Source organism: Rhinatrema bivittatum, chromosome 8, assembly GCF_901001135.1.
Source record: "Rhinatrema bivittatum chromosome 8, aRhiBiv1.1, whole genome shotgun sequence".
NCBI classification, from domain to species: domain Eukaryota; kingdom Metazoa; phylum Chordata; class Amphibia; order Gymnophiona; family Rhinatrematidae; genus Rhinatrema; species Rhinatrema bivittatum.
This window is the reverse complement of record NC_042622.1, coordinates 83,945,845-83,963,583: the sequence shown is the minus strand read 5'-3', so window position 1 is coordinate 83,963,583 and position 17,739 is coordinate 83,945,845. Positions and strand designations below refer to the sequence as shown.

The following is a 17,739-nucleotide window of genomic DNA, read 5'->3' as shown; positions in this document are numbered from 1 at the left end:
CTGCTGCTGTCGGATGTGAGGAATATGCATCTGTTGCACCCTGATAGTGTGAGATGCCTCCAGATTTGCATCTCCAGGCTTGCAGCTGTAGTGGGACGTTAATTATCTTACAGCTATTTCATGCAGTGAGGATTACAGTAATACACACAGTATGCTCAGCTTGGGAAGCTTCAAAGCAAAGCCTGGTGCTGGTAACGGGACCTGGTGTACCTATACTGCACTGCACATCCTGTCCTTCACTGTGCACATACCTAGTCAGGAATATAAAGCAGGAGCAAGATCCTGCGGTCCAACGCACGCAAGCTAGTCAAGCCCAGCAGGACTGCAATGCAATGCAGCAGCTCTTTTACTGAAGAGACAAGAAGATTAGATGAGTGCTAGAAGGGGGCACAGTACAGAGATGATACTGGTATCGGCATCAAATAATTTCTGAGATATCTGCATCAAAGGGATCATCTACTTTTTCTGGATCTGTAATGTGCATATGATTTGGAAGATCATTCTATTCTCATAGAAAGATGTAGATTCCTAGGTTTGGGGGGGGGAGGGGTGGCATTGCATTGGATTGCCTCATTCCTTGCCAAGAGAACGTTTGCAGTGAGTATTAATAGCACTTGGTAAAACTTTACAGGCCTTAGCTCTCCCAGGGTTCATCTCTATCACCCCTATTACATAATATTTTTATGAAACCATTCAGCCGATTGATTTAGACCTTGGGGTCGATGAGTTATATATATGCAGATGAGATCCAGCTAATTGTAGCAGTGAATGGGAATGTTACCGTATGAACAAAGACCCCAGAAAAGAATGCTGTTACTGTTTAATATCTGAATAGAAGCCTAAAGGAATTCATGAATTGGCTTGTAGGGAGTAAATTAGCGTGCAATAGTCAGAAAACAGAAATCCTGAGAATAGATACTTCACAGCAGATTACAGCACCTTTACCAGTATGTGTGGAGGAAGATACAACCCTACATAAAAGAGTAGATAAGGATCTGGGTGAAAGATTGGATGCAAAATTTGATTTGGAATCTCAAGTGTCAGCAGTGGCATATAATGCCTTTTTAAAACTGAGTATGGTAAGCTGATTGCAACCTTTTTTGGACTTGAAGTCTTTTAAGGTTGTTACGCATTCATCTGGACAATTGTAATGGTCTGACAGGCTCATCCATAGGCTACAATACAGCAGCAAGAGTAGTAGGGAAAAGCAACACCTTTAGTGCATACCGTTCGTTGGTTGCCTATTAAGGAACAAGCTAACTTCAAATTGTTGACATTGGTGCATTGAGTGATGAGAGGAAATGGCCCAGGCTATTTATGGAGGAAATTATATTGGTACAGGCTGAGGCGAGAACTTAGATTGAGCCAAGTGGCTTTTGCAGGGGTTCCATAGCAAAAAAGGTGAGGAAAGCCTGGTTGAGGATTATTTCTACAGGGCCTTGTGGTACAGTTTTCCTGCAGAAATTAGACTGGAGTTGTACTATGTACGGTTTTTAGGAAAAACTGAAAACAGTTTTGGTGGTTGGGTGCCTCAATATTGTTGGGCAAAGAAGTTTATTTAATAGGGGCAAGAAGAGGGAGTTGGCATTGGCTAGAAGATGTGGAACGATTATGAAGGGAAGTGGCGAGAGCATGGTTGAGTTCTGGTACATGGCTTTCAATGTATGTCAGGAGCGGGAGGGTATGAAGGCAGCGATTGCTGGGTGGTGATTGAAGTGGTTTGGTGACAAGGAGTTTGTATGGGCAATGCTCGTATAGAGATTTGGGAATTATTGGGGTAGTGGGTGATAGCCTCCTGAAATGATGGTTTTTACCTGTCCTTGGTTTATGTAAATTTGTTGTGTTGAAAGAAATATAGAGAAAATACAATCCTCATTGCTTTCCTTGTTTAATGAGGATTGTATTTTCTCTGTATTTCTTTCAAGATCTGATCTTGTCATAATTGTAAAATGCATAAAGATAAAATTAAAAAAAAAAAAGTTAAATGTGCTATATTTTTGTTGGATTGGTGTATATTGCTTTGGACATTTGTTTTATTGAAGTCTGAGGAAATGGTTAACAAGAACATGAAATAATAAAATGCATCCAAGCTCACCAAGATTGCAGTAAAATGCATATATTGTAACTCAGCTTAGCAACATTGCAATACAATGCAAAGTGCAACTAAGTTCAGCATGATTGCAGTGCACTGCAGCCAAGCTCTGCAGTACTGGGATACAATGCAGTGCAATATATCACTGCTCAGCACATGATGGTGCACTGCAGTACAATATAACCTTACCCAGTCAGCTGACCTGCTATGGCCTCTTCCTGTCCCCACAACAGAAAGGATCTCTGAAAACAGAGGGTGCATCTGGATGGGTCCCATGTCTACTGGGATGATGGGTCCTATGGCTGCAAAGAGTAGGGTGGACTCTCTTACTATCCACAAACCTCTAGACTGCTATGTCCCAGGACTCACAACTTCTGATTAGCTTCTCGCTCTCGGCTCACACATACAGCCTTGGGACTGCAGTGCATTTAATTGTGTTACTCTACTCTCCCATGAGGTTACTAAATGTTGGTATTCATTATCAGTTTGTCAAGCTTGGTCACGAAGCCACATTCTGCTTGCTGTTACATTATTTTCTGATCTGCTCATGCATGAAGAAAATTCCACTACGTAAATAAATATGATCTTCAAGCAGCCCCCAACAGACAGAATTACTAGAGTCCAAGGCAGCCACCCTGGGATTATACTATGTCTGTCTCCTCCAGCTGCCTATGTGAACATAACAGCACAACTGGGAGCTGTAGGACTGATGTGCACCACAGAGATCATTATATCTGATAATCTCAAGGTACCTAACAGTGTCACAAAGCAAGGCAGAGAGTTATAGGAATGCCAGAATATACAGGAAGAGATATAACCAGCTTAAAAGAGGAATATTTTTCTAGAAATTATTGGTGAGACCTCATCTGAAGTCTTGTGTCTAATTCAGAAGGTCTCTTCTCCAAAACAATATAGCCAGATTAAAGGCAGCCCAAAGGAGAATCTACCATTTTGTCTGTTTCAGGCCATTTTGATTGAGAAAACCTGTCAGAGCATCTGCGTGATGTCACCAAGCACTGTGACGTCTATCACTGCAGAGATGGGCTACTGCATCTCTGATTCTAATTTCACAGCAGAGTGGATAGTTCCAACAATAATATTTGAGATAGGCAGAGACTGAAGAGTCCAGCACGCAGATACTAAAATTTATATAACCCACCTTAATGGTCTAGGAAAAGACTATCCAAATTAACATTTTTATATGATTTTTTAGTTCTAGTTCTATTTTTAGGCTTATATACTGCTCTAGTGCATAAAAATAACAATATATTATCCTACAATAAAATCATTCCCTAAGCATAAAATACAATTACATCAGCAATAAAAACAATATATCAGTGTACACAATTCAATATAATTCAATAAATCCCACCCTTCCCAGCTCCCCTCTCTCAAAGGGATCCGAAACTGTTACCTGATTATTACTTCCAACCTAAAAAGCCAGCCCTGCCATTATATCTAGCCCATTCTAAACAAAGCCCTCCCCAGTCCTATCCTCCCAGCTACTCTTACCTGGAGAGAAAGGCGCTAAACAGGAAATGGAGCCAGGAGCAGCTGACCTCCCCAGGGCTGCTCTATTTCAGCTAGTTACTAGCCCCTGACTGCTCCACCAGCTTTTGGATGGTTAGTGAGGCCACATAACTGGTATAAATACAAATGCAAAAGGCTGCACTATCATCTGTCTCACCAATTTAAATAATGGAAGAGGACCATCACTCACCATTGCTGCACCTCCTTCTCTGTAACTGCAAGACAAGAACAAGAAAGGTTAATATCTGTAGCAGAGAAAACAGGTTCATAATGCCCCCCCCCCCCCCCCCCCCCCACCTAGGACTGGCACACTGTTAAACCTGACCTGGGTCAGCTATAGTCCTCCAGTTCTGGGCAGCATGCATAAGGACATATGCAGATTAGTTCAATTTACATGTATTGTATGCAAATGTATTCTGTGACCACTCAGACTGGCTGATGTTATAATCTGAGCTTTTTGCTGTTTTAGGGGACTGGCAGCCATCTCATTCTCTGCTAGCAGGAGGCCCAGCAGGATCCTGCACCATCGGAAGAGACCAGCAGCCATAGGCTGTCCATTAATGAAGGGACTCTCGGCAGGTCTCAAGCACTCGTGAGAAACACCTTCTGCTCAGAAAGGGGCCAATTTTCAGACGGATTTCCACGAGCAAACAGTTGTTTGCACACGGAGAAAGACCCTTTAAAAACTGCCTCGGGCCCTCAGAGCAAGCATGGGCATTTCATTTTTACAAATTTAACTTGCTAAATAAATACTCGTCAGGAGTGGCACAGAGCCGCCCGTTGACCGCCAAAAACTGCCTTCTATATATAGCGTACCTGCTTAAATTCACACGTTTTTGCTGCCTACCCTTACACCAGTTTCCAAAGTGGACTTCCACACTTTCAGTCCACTTTGAAAATGATCCCAGCAAATTTACCCACATACAATTAGACCTGTTATTATATATGAGGAAATTTTATGCACATACTTTTGAAAATGGAAATGTATGCGCATAAATGCAAACCCCACCCCTGGGAACAGCTCCGCTAAGTCCTGGTAAAGTTAGGCACAAACAGGACATACGTGCATAGGTTTAGCTGCCTATTTATTTACTTACTTACATTCAGTGACCCGCTTTTGATCGTAGAAACCCCAAAGCAGAGTATAAATCGAATATAGCATTTAACATTCCACATCATCCACCTTTCACCCTACCCCAGTAAATCCTGCTAATTCAAGAAACATAATTAATATATCATCACAAATGAGCGCATCACACATGCAATCCTTATACTGAACCCAACCCATCCCAATTCACCCAATTTCTTATACCTCTCCTTCTCAAATCTGGGATGAAATTTTGAAAAAGGCCATTTCTGTAGTTTTATCCACAGAAATGCCTTTGAAAGATACCATCTCTCTTGAGAGGCCTCTCCAGTACATCACAAGTTGAGGGTCAAGTTAAGAGCACTATGGTCTACTGATTTTGCATTCTGCAAATCTAGATTAAAAACAGCTTTGTCAGTTACTTTTAGTTACATATTAAAAAACAAATTACATTCCTGAGCAGCTCAGCTCAGCTTCTGATGCAGTTCACTGTTTGAATTAGAAAGCAGAATCTCAAAACTGATTTACTTCTTCCAGGAGCATGAGATGCACGTATATCCCTCACCCAACTGCAGCAAGTAAGTGAGATCCTGAGGGTGTGGTTTGGGGGAGATGGAGCAGTCCAGAAGTGTTGGGAGGAGAGACTCGAAAATGTGAACTTGAAGGTGAGACTGTGGAGATGGAGAATGCTATCCTTCAACAGAAAGGTTCTGCTACTCAAGAACAAGGTTCAAGGCTCTCCCCCCATGCTCCAATACACATCTCATGTCTGGCAGCAATGGCCAGAGTCATTGCCAGGACAGCCTTCGTCTTCATCTGAACTCCAGAATGGATCGTATGAAACGTGCAGTTCTGTTCAAGGGGGAAGGGAGTCCTTGACCTCATCACCATAACTTTGGTGCTTTCTTTTGGCTGCAGTTACATCAGAATCACCCTGAGAAGCAACTTCAAGGACCACGCAGGTTATCTCATGCTTTGTTTCTTCTTTCTACCAGCCTGAAGGTGGGAGAGTTCACTGTCTTACAACTGGTATCTACCTCTATACTTCAAGGAGGTTGAGTAGTTTGTGAAAAAGTCTGAATTACAGCATTTCATTTTGGCCTTATGGATCCCAAGAGTCATCTATAACTAAGCAAAGTCACACCAAGGACTCTGTTGAAACTGCCACCTGCACTATGGTGAGGTGGAACATGAAATCCAAATGACTGAAGAACAAGCACAGAGACATCACATAGATCGCCATAAAGGGTGGTTTGACCCTAATGCCATTCATATACACGAGGGACCTAAGCAGGTAAGGGTTTGCACTACAGGACAGACATTCCTTCACCTGTTCTAAGAGTGCCCTTTTGCACAGGACTTACTGAAGTCAACAGATGATGAATTCAGAGACTGCATCCCAAGAAAGTACATAAGAGGCACAAGTCGAGGTTATGTGGACTATTCCCAAAGAGATGTGGATAGGAAGCAACCTAGAAGGCTAAGAGGCTCTTCTGCTGCTTCAAAGATATTCTCCTCTTTATCAGCAATCACCTTGTGAAACCTGCAAAGATGGTATCCACCCAGACTAGCAGCAAGCTGATCCAGAGCTGCTCCGTGACTACATCATCATCATCAATGGACCCGAGGAGGCTAATGAAGAAGGAAGCCAAGAACAATAAGAGGACAATTTTCAAAGTCATTTACCCAGGAATATTGGTCTGTCTGAAAACTGCTCTCCTCTGTCTGGCACGTCTACAGTACATGTAATGTTAGACAGGTTAAAAAACAGCACTCCTTGAAGTGTGTTTAAGTTTCAGTTCATGTGCACTATCTTGCTGTGAGGCCCTGTTGGACAGTTCTTGCTTCCAGCCTGCAGAGGGCCTTGGTCGACCTCTTGGACACTCTGGTTAGCCCTCCAGCTCTGTAGCCACCAGCAAGAAGTGTGGGCCATCTTGTTCTTGTCTAGACACAATTATATTCCAGATTCACAGTCTGAACTTTGCCAGAGCTTGGCCTTTGTGCTCCTAGACTTGGTCTTATGTTTGGTCCTAGTCTTGGCCCTGTTTTGTGTTCCTTTTTCCTTCTAGATTGCGTCGTGTGTCAGTGGTCCTATTTGGTTCTAGATTGCTTTGTGCATCCACTCCTTCTGTGGGTGCCTTCATATCTCCAGGTTTGGATTCTACATTGTCTTAATGTGTATCTTGTGTTTCCTGTTGCTCCGGTCCAAGTCCTGCTGGCCGCCAGCATCAGAGGGCTCAATCTCAGGAGAAGGTGGCTGTCAAAGGCAGAAGCCGCCATGTCACTGCTCTAATTAGAATCCTCCAGTCTCATCTTGTGTTTGCACTACTCACTCTTGACTTTGCGGTCACACCTCTGGCCGACTACACCGTCACATCTACTTTCCAATCCCCCACACAAATAGCAGATACAGAATATGCGGTCACTCTGTTCGCACATATACTACACAAGCTTACTTTCACGTGAAACTATCTGGATTGTTTCTCTGTGAAATTTACCTACAAAGCATCCATGTACTTTATAACTATTGAAAATTGCCTCCGAGTATTTTAATCTATTGATTGTTCCAGCTACAGGACAGCTGGGTTGGAACTAACAAGCTAGAACTCCCCAGAAACCAATGGCACAAGTACTGGCAGCTTTTGGTGACCAGGCATCAAACACATTACTATGTTACCATATTAATCTACGTTATAGTAACATTGTAGATGATGATAGAGAGGTCAAACAGCCCACCCTGTCTGCCCAGTTATTTCTGTCCACACAGTCAAGGATATATCCCAGCTGCTAGCCACACAACAAGACACCCTGAAGGAAATTGCTCCATATCCAGGACAGTTTTCGTCTTCTTCCTCCATTATATGCCATTTTCTTGACAGTCCCTTTTTTAATCCAAACAGAAGGCCCCACAATGATCTGACAGCCATTGACACCCAGTGCAGCTGTTACCCAAACATCTGGTCTTCCAGGACCTTACATTCGTAACCAACCCACTGCGTCAATCCAGTCAACATGAGGAAAATGTAGCCTGCCCAATAGACCCAGCTACATAAGCATCTGTGTTTCTGCTAGGATATCTAGTTTTTACTGTATTTATTGTGAATGCTTTCAATACTTTGCCAGACAAAACACGTATGCAACTTGATTTTCTCTAACTGCGCTGTATCTGATAATGCTGTATTGAATGCTACTTAACTGTTTTAGTTGTACTATTAGGAAAAACATCAGGAAATATTTTTTTTACATTTAAGGTAGCGGAAGCTTGGAATGCCCTCCTGGGATGGGTGGTGGTAGCTAAACTAGTAATAGGGAAGGGGATAAACTCAGAAGATCTTTAATTGCTAAAAATGGAGAGAGCAACATGTGTTTACACGTTCAGAGTGCCATGCTCACCTGAGTCAACAATAGATATTGGGGCTACCAGAATGAAGAGCAAAGAGGTTAAAGGGAATACTAGCAATAACACAGGCAACCACATGGCTGGGTTTATCTGGCAGGCTGAGACAGATGGCAGCCATACATATGGCTGTATATATGCTAAACAACTTCTCTATCTTTCTGTCCTCAAGTATGATTGTACATATAGAAATAAAGGCTTCATGCCCCTCCTTCTCTTTCTCTCCCCTATCAGAGTCTCCAAGAAAAATTGTTTATCTCCTAGTGAATTCCATTGTCTATAGGAGTAAAGGATTCTTATCCCAACAGGTTACAGAGAGTCTCTATGAAGAAAGCACTGCTTCTCACAAATAAAGGATCATAGAATAGATCTTATCAAACAAAACACAGAAGAAAGGAATTTCCCTTATCCTTCTGTTTCACTAAATTCAAAGGTGGAAACAATATTGGCTTCACAAGCCAGAGTCTGGTTGCAAGGCTAGGAAGACACGTTGAAGGCTCTTTAGAAAGGTCATGCTATGCAGTGGTAAGCCAGAGGAATATACTATGGGATAGATTTTCAAAGGGATACGCGCGTACCCCCCCGAAAACCTACCCCAAACCCCCCTGCGCGCGCTGAGCCTATTTTGCATAGGCTCGGCGGCGTGCGCAAGCCCCGGGACGCGCGTAAGTCCCGGGGCTTGCATGGAAGGGCGTGTCAGGGGGCGTGCCGCGAGTGATGCGGCATTTCGGGGGCAGGCTGCGAGTGACGCGGCGTTTCGGGGGCGGGCCCGGGGGCGTGGTCGAGGCCTCTGGACTAGCCCCCGGTTTGGGTGATGGTGCGCCAGCAGCCCGCTGGCGCGCGCAGATTTACACCTGCTTTCCGCAGGCGTAAATCTGCCAACAAAGGTGGGGGGGGGTAGGTGAGGGGAGGCGGAAGGAAAGTTCCCTTCGAGGCCGCTCCGATTTTGGAGCGGCCTCGGAGGGAACAGGCAGCTGGGCTCGGCGCGCACAGGTTGCACAAATGTGCACCCCCTTGCGCGCGCCGACCCCGGATTTTATAAGATGTACTTTTCTTATAAAATCCAGCGTACATTTGTTCGCCCCTGGTGCATGAACAAAAGTACGCCCGCGCGTACATTTATAAAATCTACCCCTATATGTCCAGTGGAGGTTGCTGTAATGGTCCAATCCTGTTTCTACGTCAGTGAGTGCCCCCTAGTGGTCTGTGTGGATTTTTTAGTTGAAGTTTGAGAGAGGAGGAGCTTTATATCAACCCTACAAACTCTGATCTGTATGCCAAATAACTTGATTTGATATTTCAGAAAATCGCTACTAGTTCATGACAAGGGATTGGTGAGTTCTCTTTTGTATTTTAGTTCTGGAGGGGAAAGAGTTTGCCTGAACAAAAGCACCTCGTAATATTTTTGTAGGTGAGAAATTTTGTTTTTAGTGGCTGGAGTTTGTCTTCAGTTTTGGGGAACCTTGCAGTCCACTCCTGCTTCATCCAATGGAGACAACAGAGGAAGTGCCCACATGATACATTACAGAGGAGAGGAGTGTCAAGATCAGGCAGTGGATCCCAGGTATCAACAAGAGGAAACCTCCATAGAAAAGAGGAAACCTTGCCAGTTACCATTGAAGCAGCTCTAAAGTCCAGGAGAATACAGACGGCCCCCTTGGAGAAGTTAAGGGAACACATAATTGTATTCAGTGCTTCATTTATCCTTTATGGATGCCACAAGAAAGAAACATAAAATGGATCAAATTATTTCTGTGGATGACGTAATTCAATAAACTTTATGCTGAAACACCAATAAGGAATTCCGACTATTTACTGGCACACAAAGATTAAGACATAGTCAGCACCTTGAGCCTTGGAAGTTAATCCTTTCTTCCAGTGGAGAATCTACACTGGAGAATGGGGAATATGAGTCACAGACTCAGCCTTGGTATTGGGCATAGATTCCTCATTCAAAGGAAGAGTCCAGGAAGAGGCTACATAAGGATTTTGGAGCTTTTGCAATATTCATCATTTCATGAGCCAGGTGTGGACCAGCAGAAGCTGAAACACTGCCAAGGAAGAAAAAGAGAGAAAAGCAAAAAGGAGGAGCACAGGGTCACTTTTATGCTGCAGTAAGACCTGGTGAGGTACCACACAAACCCCAGTGGTCAGGAGGAGCCGGTCTGAACTTATTAATTTATTCCACAAAATGTATAGTATTTAATGGAAAGGCCTCACAAACCAAAATATTGCAGTAAAATTCTGGTGCCAGATAGCATCCAGCACAGAGGACTGAGGTAAGATGTTTCCTTCTCTCATCACTTCTCAGTCTTTTTTTGGTTAAGTTCTAACATAAGGTCCGAGCTATTAGCTAAGGAGATCTTGGCTGAGACTGAGAACTTGTATAATACAGGGGTTAATGCCCAGCCATCTGCCTCTCTGGGGACCCAAAACCATTAGGACTCTGATCAAATCAGGATGATTAACCCTACAGTTAAAAACAAAACATAAAAACAAAAAACCCAGAAACAAACACACCAATGGATAAATCAGACTTCTTAAGCCAAGTTACTGCATTGTCTCTTATGACTCCCTGGGTACAGATTAAGGCTCCTTATTGCTGGTGGTATCTGTGGATTTCATGCTGCATTATCACTCTGCTGCTTTCCACATTCATCATTTTTACCATTCAGAAACCAAAGCACAGGGGTTAGTGGATAAATCATTATTGCCATAGATGGAGAAAAACCCAATGGCTCTTTCCAAAGAGCATGCAGCTCAATTTAGTTTCTAGTATATTAGAGTTTTTATATTGTTGTATTGGAGATAAAATATATAAAACAATCAATAAATACATTAATAAACAATATATAATTCTAGAAGTAAAACAGTTAAAATAATTAACAAAAGAATTATAAGATAAAATAAGTGCAAGATGGAATACTTTAAATTGCTTAAAAGAAATAAAAATAAATTTCTTAAAGACAGTAAAAGACCTTAATTAGAAACCTCATAAGCGCAGCTAAAAAGCCATGTTTTAAGATCAGCTTTGAATTTTTTAATATCTGCCTGTAATCTTATTTCTGCTGGCAGCGTGTTCCAGAGTTTGGGGCCTGCTATCGATACTGCCCGCTCACGTACCTGACTCAAGGGCGCTGACTTCACTGTGGGAATTGTCAATAGGCCCTTGTTTGCTGATTTGAGGTTCCTTTGGGGAGCATGTAATCGAATGGCAGTATTTAACCATTCGGTTTGTTCACCATAGATTATTGTATGTATGATGCAGGCTCTCTTATATTGAGAACGATGAATAATTGGCAACCAATGTAATGAAATTAAAATCAGTGTGATATGATCGCACTTTTTGCTTCCTGTCAAAATTCTAGCAGCTGCGTTTTGTAATACTTGTAATGGTCATATAGTGGAGAGTGGTAGTCCCAGTAACAGTGCGTTACAGTAGTCGATGTTGGAAAAAAATCAGCGATTGCAATATTGTTCTAAAGTCATTTATTTCTAGCAATGGTTTTAACCTACGTAATACCATCTCCAGAAGTGTATAGTCTTATTTCAAGGCTTCCTTTGGCTTACAGAGAAAAGGCAGCCATGTACTTGGAGATATGATTAAGCTCAAGACGTGCAGCATCCCTGAGGCAGTGGCAAGAGCAAGTCAGGGAATTAGAAAGGTATTATAGAAGTGGGCCTGACAGGTCACAGAGAACAAGTGGCAGAAAAAAAAAAGAGCAATGGGAAGGGGAGTAGCCAAGCAAGGGTTTTCCAGTCCAAACTGAACAGGCAATATTGTTGGTTATGACCCTCAGATAATGAGAAATATATGCCAGGCCAGAAGGAAAAGAAAGAGACATAACTGAGCAGTGTGTGGCCTGGAGTAACATGGACTAAACCAGCTCTACAAAAGAAACGAGTTCTTCTGGAGCAGCTGGAGAAAGTGAGAAGCCTTTCCCTAGCTTCTCACTAAAATCTAACTCCCCTGTCCCACCAGTCTCCCATTGTTATTCAATGGAAAAGTCACAGGGAACGATGAAATAAAATATCCATCTAGACTGGTCTCTCTCTTGGCTTTTCTCTTGTTTTACCCCAATGATCATGATCATTATTAATTCCCAAGGAATTAAGGGCCTGCATCTTTATAGCCAGACCATTCTTCCCTCTCTCCCCCATCCTGATAAAACCTCTCAACTGCGAGCCTTCTTTACAACTTTGTCATATTTTCAATGGTTTTGACGAGGTGCTGTGGTTGACAGATGATGAGGAACAGCACTGCAGCACCCTAACTTACTCAGATAAACAATGGTAGGAGGGGAGAGCAAATCTGCACAGGCTAAAATGTGAAACATGTTATCAGACAGAGGAAATCGGAGCAGCCTGGACGTGTTTGTTCACTGCGACGACGGCTGCCTGACTCATTAAAGCGGGAAGATGCATTCCACATATCATTTTGTGGGAGGGAGCGGGCCAGTGCCGGGTGAAGAGCTGCTGCAGTCTCCATCTCATCCATAAACAGCAGCTGAACAGAAGCAACAGCCAGAGTCAGAGCACTCTGATTGGCTTCAACATGGGGCATTAATTCCTTATTCTAAAGTGGAATGTTAACACTGGCCAATCAGCAGCCAAATTCAGCAGGCATTTACCTGGCAATAGAAGTCTTGCTAAGTTGTCCCATTTAAAATCACTTACACTAATTTTGCTTTATTTTATTTTTGCCTGCCAGTTTCCTATTGCTCCTTTGGGTTTCTGCTGGGCTATATTACCACAAGCCTTCATTCGCAGCTACCTTCATTCGCAGCCCCTTTTATGTCTCTCTCATTGATATAAGAAAAGAAGGGGAGGCCTGCCTGACCCTATAGTAACCCTCCACAGCTTCCCTAGACTTGGCCGACCCAGAAATGGAACTCAAATGCCTAGCCCTGCCATGGAGCCCCCCAGGCCGGCCCAGGGATTGGAAGTGTTGCCACAGAGTCACTGTACCAGCCCGGGGAATGGAATCCTACCACAGAGCCACCGGGCTAGCCCTTTCTAAATGTATAGGAGCCCTTTATCATTGGATGCTTTTGCTTTCAAGTTGGTCCCAAAGGGAATTATCCCATCGACCTGAACAGAGCTGGGCAAGGGGGATGGGGGAGAAGTCTGAACCTAGGCAGGGAGCTGTCTGTTTGTCAGCAACAAACACCTCCTCTCAGGAGTACTGGAGGGAATGCTGGATCTTCACCCTGCCGTGGAGAGAAGTTGCGATCCTAATGGGATGTGGTGTAAAGGAAAGGAGACAAAGGGCAGTAGAGGCACCAATTAAAAGCTAGTTGCCTGTAGCAACCTTTTTCCCTTTAATATCTGGTTTTTTTTGTGTGTGTTTTATTAAAAAAAACAAGCCAAAGTATTTCTAAAGCAGATAACTGAGGTGAGGGATAGGATGACAGAAGCTGGAGACTGAGGGCCTCAAGTCATTTCCTTGACTCCTGGTTAATTGGAATTAGTCATTTTGAAACCAGAGGAGTCACTCTAGAAAAGGCAGCTGATAATTCTGCCATGGCTGCCCTAGGACACCACATGCAAGACTTCCGTTTTACTTCTCAGTATTGGTTCATGTCTGGACAGCACTACCTGCTAAGCTGCATAGCTGATAGTAAGCGGGCCTGAATGTTACCAGTGGGAAAAGGAGAAGATGAGATTCCCCCAGTATGGCAGTGAAGCTTGGGGGAAGACATTAGGAAGATGTACCCAGGGGCCTCTATGCATGGAGTGTGTGCCTATCTCTGGCTTAAGGAAGGGAGTATACACTCCAGGGTGTCTCCAGAGAGGTGACGCAGCGAGACGGCCCCTGCACCAGTCAAGGGAGGGCAGCCTGCAGCCAGCATGCAGTCCCAGGACCCCACTGCCTCTTTGATGTATCATAATATTAATAGTGATGATTAATATTTTACAATTCACACAACACACCGTGTCTTCCAAGCAAAGAACCAAGTGTTTCTGCACCCCCTTCCCCCTCCGCCTCACAGTTTTCACACAGCTCTAATGCACTCATGGGACCCTTTGCAAGATTTCTGCCGCTGATACGGAAGGGAAGGATCCATTTTAAATACAAGTTCCAGTACAGTCCTTTCAGTCACTGCACCAACACGTCTCCTCCTGTCTCGCTGGTCTTCTTTGGAGGAAACCACTGCTAAGAGATTGCAGAAGCAGCTCTGCAGTCCCCTCCACACACCCCTCCCCCCCACCACGATGAATTCTGACATCTGGCTACGTAATGTGTACGTTAACACTGTTTTTTCCCTTTTGACCATCCAGCTGCGAGCCAGCAGTCTCTCACTCGCCCCATAATGCACACTTAGAATATGCTTTGAGCACAGGGAATGAATGGGCAGTCTTCAGCAGCTGGGGCAGAGGCTGACATGGAGGATCACAGTTCAGACCTGACTGAGGAAGACCGAAGAAAGTCTGCCTCGGGCACCTAATCCCCACACAACCTCTTATTCCATTTCTTCTTTAAAGACATAAATTGCTTCTTTGGGTTTTTATCCCCCCCCCCCCCCCCCCAAATATTCCAGAAGTTTACATCTTTAGGGGTAAGAAATGACAAAAGCCTTTTCCCTGGAATACTTTCTGATCCTAGACAGCAAAACAAATGATCAGAATTTTCTACACTAAAAGGAATCCGTTTTCAAGGTTTGGATGTGGCCCAGCAGGATTACCCTGAGGCTGAGATTTCGAGATGGCTGGGTAACAAGGAGGTTTGTCTGTGCACATTGTCCAGAAAGGAGGAGGACATGTCTTTCCTAGCTCATAATCCCCTTCACCTCTCCTCCATACACATAGCAGGGGAGAGAGGGAACTATCTGCCTTATACCATCTGATTCAGGGATATGAATCCTCACTATCTCTACCAAGCCAGGGACACACAGGCATCTTCTTCCCTTCCCCCAGCCTCACACTTAAATCTCTCACTTTTACCCTTCAGGAACTCTCCTATTCACACCCTCGCCATATGAAGGCTCTCCTAACAAACCCCAACCCATGGGAGACTTTCCTCACCCCTCCATGAAAACCTTACCCCTTTACATTACATGCACTGCTACCAGCTTTATATACATACATACATACATACATATACACACACACCCCATGTACTCTTAAAACATTCTGGAAAATAAAGAAGAAAACCCTGCCATGCTTTTTACACATAGAGCCTATTGGGCTGGGAGCTGCTACTTACAGTACGTTTTCCTGGTCAGCTCTTCCACAACTTCAGGCTTGAGCTTGCTGTTGGATTTGCCCATTGTGCTCAGCCTCTCTTCTCGCTGCTCTTCCTCAGACTGCCTGGAAATCTCCCAGTGCCTTCCCTCTCCTCCAAACAAGCTAGCAGAAGGTGGAAATGGAGGAGGGAAAGAGGAGTTGTTAGTAATCCAGCCTCATCTCTGCAATCTTCTGGGTGCAAGCGGTGCCCTTGCTCTGCCCTGCAGAGAGGTGCTGGCTGTGGTCCCCCGTGCTCTGCAGACTGCTTCTGTCTCCTCCTCCTCCTCCCCCTGCTCACTTTAGCGCTGGGCTGCGGATATGTTACTGCTGTTGTCCCTGGTTACTGGGCGCTCTTACACATGCTCCGTTCCTTCCTCCCTCCCAGGTAAGCCTCTGTCTCTGGCGAGGAGGAGGAGGAGGTGGTGTTAGCAGGAAGATGGCTCCACACAGACTCCGTTTTTTTTTTTCCCCCCCTTTGTTTCCTTTTCCCTGCACTGATCCACGCCTTAAAATCCAGCAGCCAGCTGCTTGGCACTGCCTGTATTCTCAGTGCTCTTTCATACCCGAAACACTGTGTTACTTTCTTAAAGTGATTTTCATCTAAACAGATTCCTGAATCCTCAGTGCTTTACAAATGTATCGGGTTTTAAAAATACTTGCCAGCACCTCTAGGATGCAAAGTCTTGTTTACCAAGGGTTTTCTGTTGAATTTGCTTGCTGGGTTTCGGGGGTGTTACTGGTACTTATTCTTAAGACAGGCTGATGCAGAAAGCTGTGCATTGAAACTATGCGCTGCAAGACAGCACACACTTTCCAATGCACAAGATACCTTATTTTTCTAATTCTTGATTCAGTAAACTGTTATGCTAATGCATCGGGAGCTACAAAAAAAAAAAAAAAGGGGCGCAGACAGGAAAATGTGCGTTCAGCACAGGCTCAAGGCACATATTAACTCGGAGGGGGGAGGGATGGGCGGGGAGCTGCCAGCCAGTGCTGGTTGGCAAGCAGGAGTTGAGGATTACAGGAGAGAGGGAAGTGGCATCCGTTTGCTCTTAGCCTATGTCTAGCTAGCTGTTAGCCACTGATTTCTAGCTCGGCCCCCACGCAATTCCATTACATATATAATAATATGATATTACAGCTTGCCTATAAATTGTTCTTTTTTTTTTTTTTTTTTTTAAAGTAACACAAGTGTAATAATATATGGGAGTGTGAATTTGTCCTCCTTATGTCTTTCTTTTGAAATGTTCAGGACTCATGTGGCAAATTACTGTGAAAGATTAATCCATTGGTCTTTCTCAGCCTTCCTTTAATGCGGGCTGGAAACCTCCCTCCACCAGAAGTAAAATTTCCAGCTATAGGAAAAAGGGAGTTATCCCAACGCACCTCTCTGCATTGGGAGAGAAGGCTTAATGTCTTCATTAGCATGGAATTTCTATGCAAGGGTGCTGAGCTGACTGCACAGTTTGTAAGCATAAAACTCCTTCCTGCATAGGCAGTAAGGTTTACTGCACAGGGGGGCCACTGCAATACCGTGCACTGCAGCTAGCGCATGGCTTAACACGTGACTGGACGCATGTTTTGGACGTGCGTCCATAATCCCCCCTGATGCAATACAGGGATTAACGCTTCCAAAACGTGCGTCCAAACCACCACATAGCTAATAGCTCTCATCACATGTAAATTCCACGTAGATGAGGCTATGCAAAAAAAAACAAAAAAAAAACCCGCGCAGCCAATGCACCCATTGTAAATCAGCAAATTTCATGCCAGCCTGGGGCTGTCGTAAAGGTATGCCACGCTCAAGGACTCATTGATAAAAATTTTAAAAAATCCTGTTTTCTGTGATTCCTTATTAGGAGGAACCAAAGAAAACAGATTCCGATTAAAAAAAAATAGAGAGACTCAGGTAAAAAAAAAAAAATTCTGGGTGCCCAATATAAATGCACAAGATACACAATCCAAGCTGTGTATCTTGTGTGTGTATATTGCGCCGGCAGCTGGAGAAATCAGACACTCGTATTGAGCATCTGTTTTCCCAATCTGCACTGACGGCCACCTCTCCCAGGTGCCCGACGCCAAGGAGGCGCTAGGGACGCTCAATTTTCCCTAGCGCGACCCCTCATTTAAATATTGCATCACGCGCCCAGGAGAGGTGGCTGGGTGTGCGTTAGGAGACCGGGCGCTCAACCTTGAGCACCTGCTTTCTACACACAAATATTGCATCGGCCCCAAAATGTGCCTACAAGTGCAGCGGAACGCATATCATTGCATCAGCCTGAGAGGTAAACCCAGGCCCAGGGAGGGAAGAGCATCAGATATGCCATGCTGGGTTAAAACCAAAAGTTCACTGAGCCCAGCATTCTGTCTTTGACAGTGGCCAATTCGAGTAACTTAGAAAACCCT

General features: G+C 44.2%; 1 protein-coding gene across 3 annotated transcripts in view; it reads right to left on the bottom strand.

Moving 5' to 3' along the window:
• NCS1 (neuronal calcium sensor 1) overlaps positions 1-17,739 on the bottom strand; it is a 75,335-nt gene that overhangs the window by 41,648 nt on the left and 15,948 nt on the right. For 2 of the 3 annotated variants that reach the window (XM_029612332.1, XM_029612333.1), the window contains exons 3-4: positions 15,314-15,456; positions 3,813-3,837 (exon numbers count right to left, since the gene is read on the bottom strand). In XM_029612332.1, coding sequence (XP_029468192.1) covers positions 3,813-3,837; positions 15,314-15,377 — 89 coding nt within the window. In that variant the 5' untranslated portion in view covers positions 15,378-15,456. Of the gene's footprint in view, positions 1-3,812; positions 3,838-15,313; positions 15,780-17,739 lie in introns of those variants that run through there. The other variant, XM_029612331.1, reaches the window with a different exon arrangement.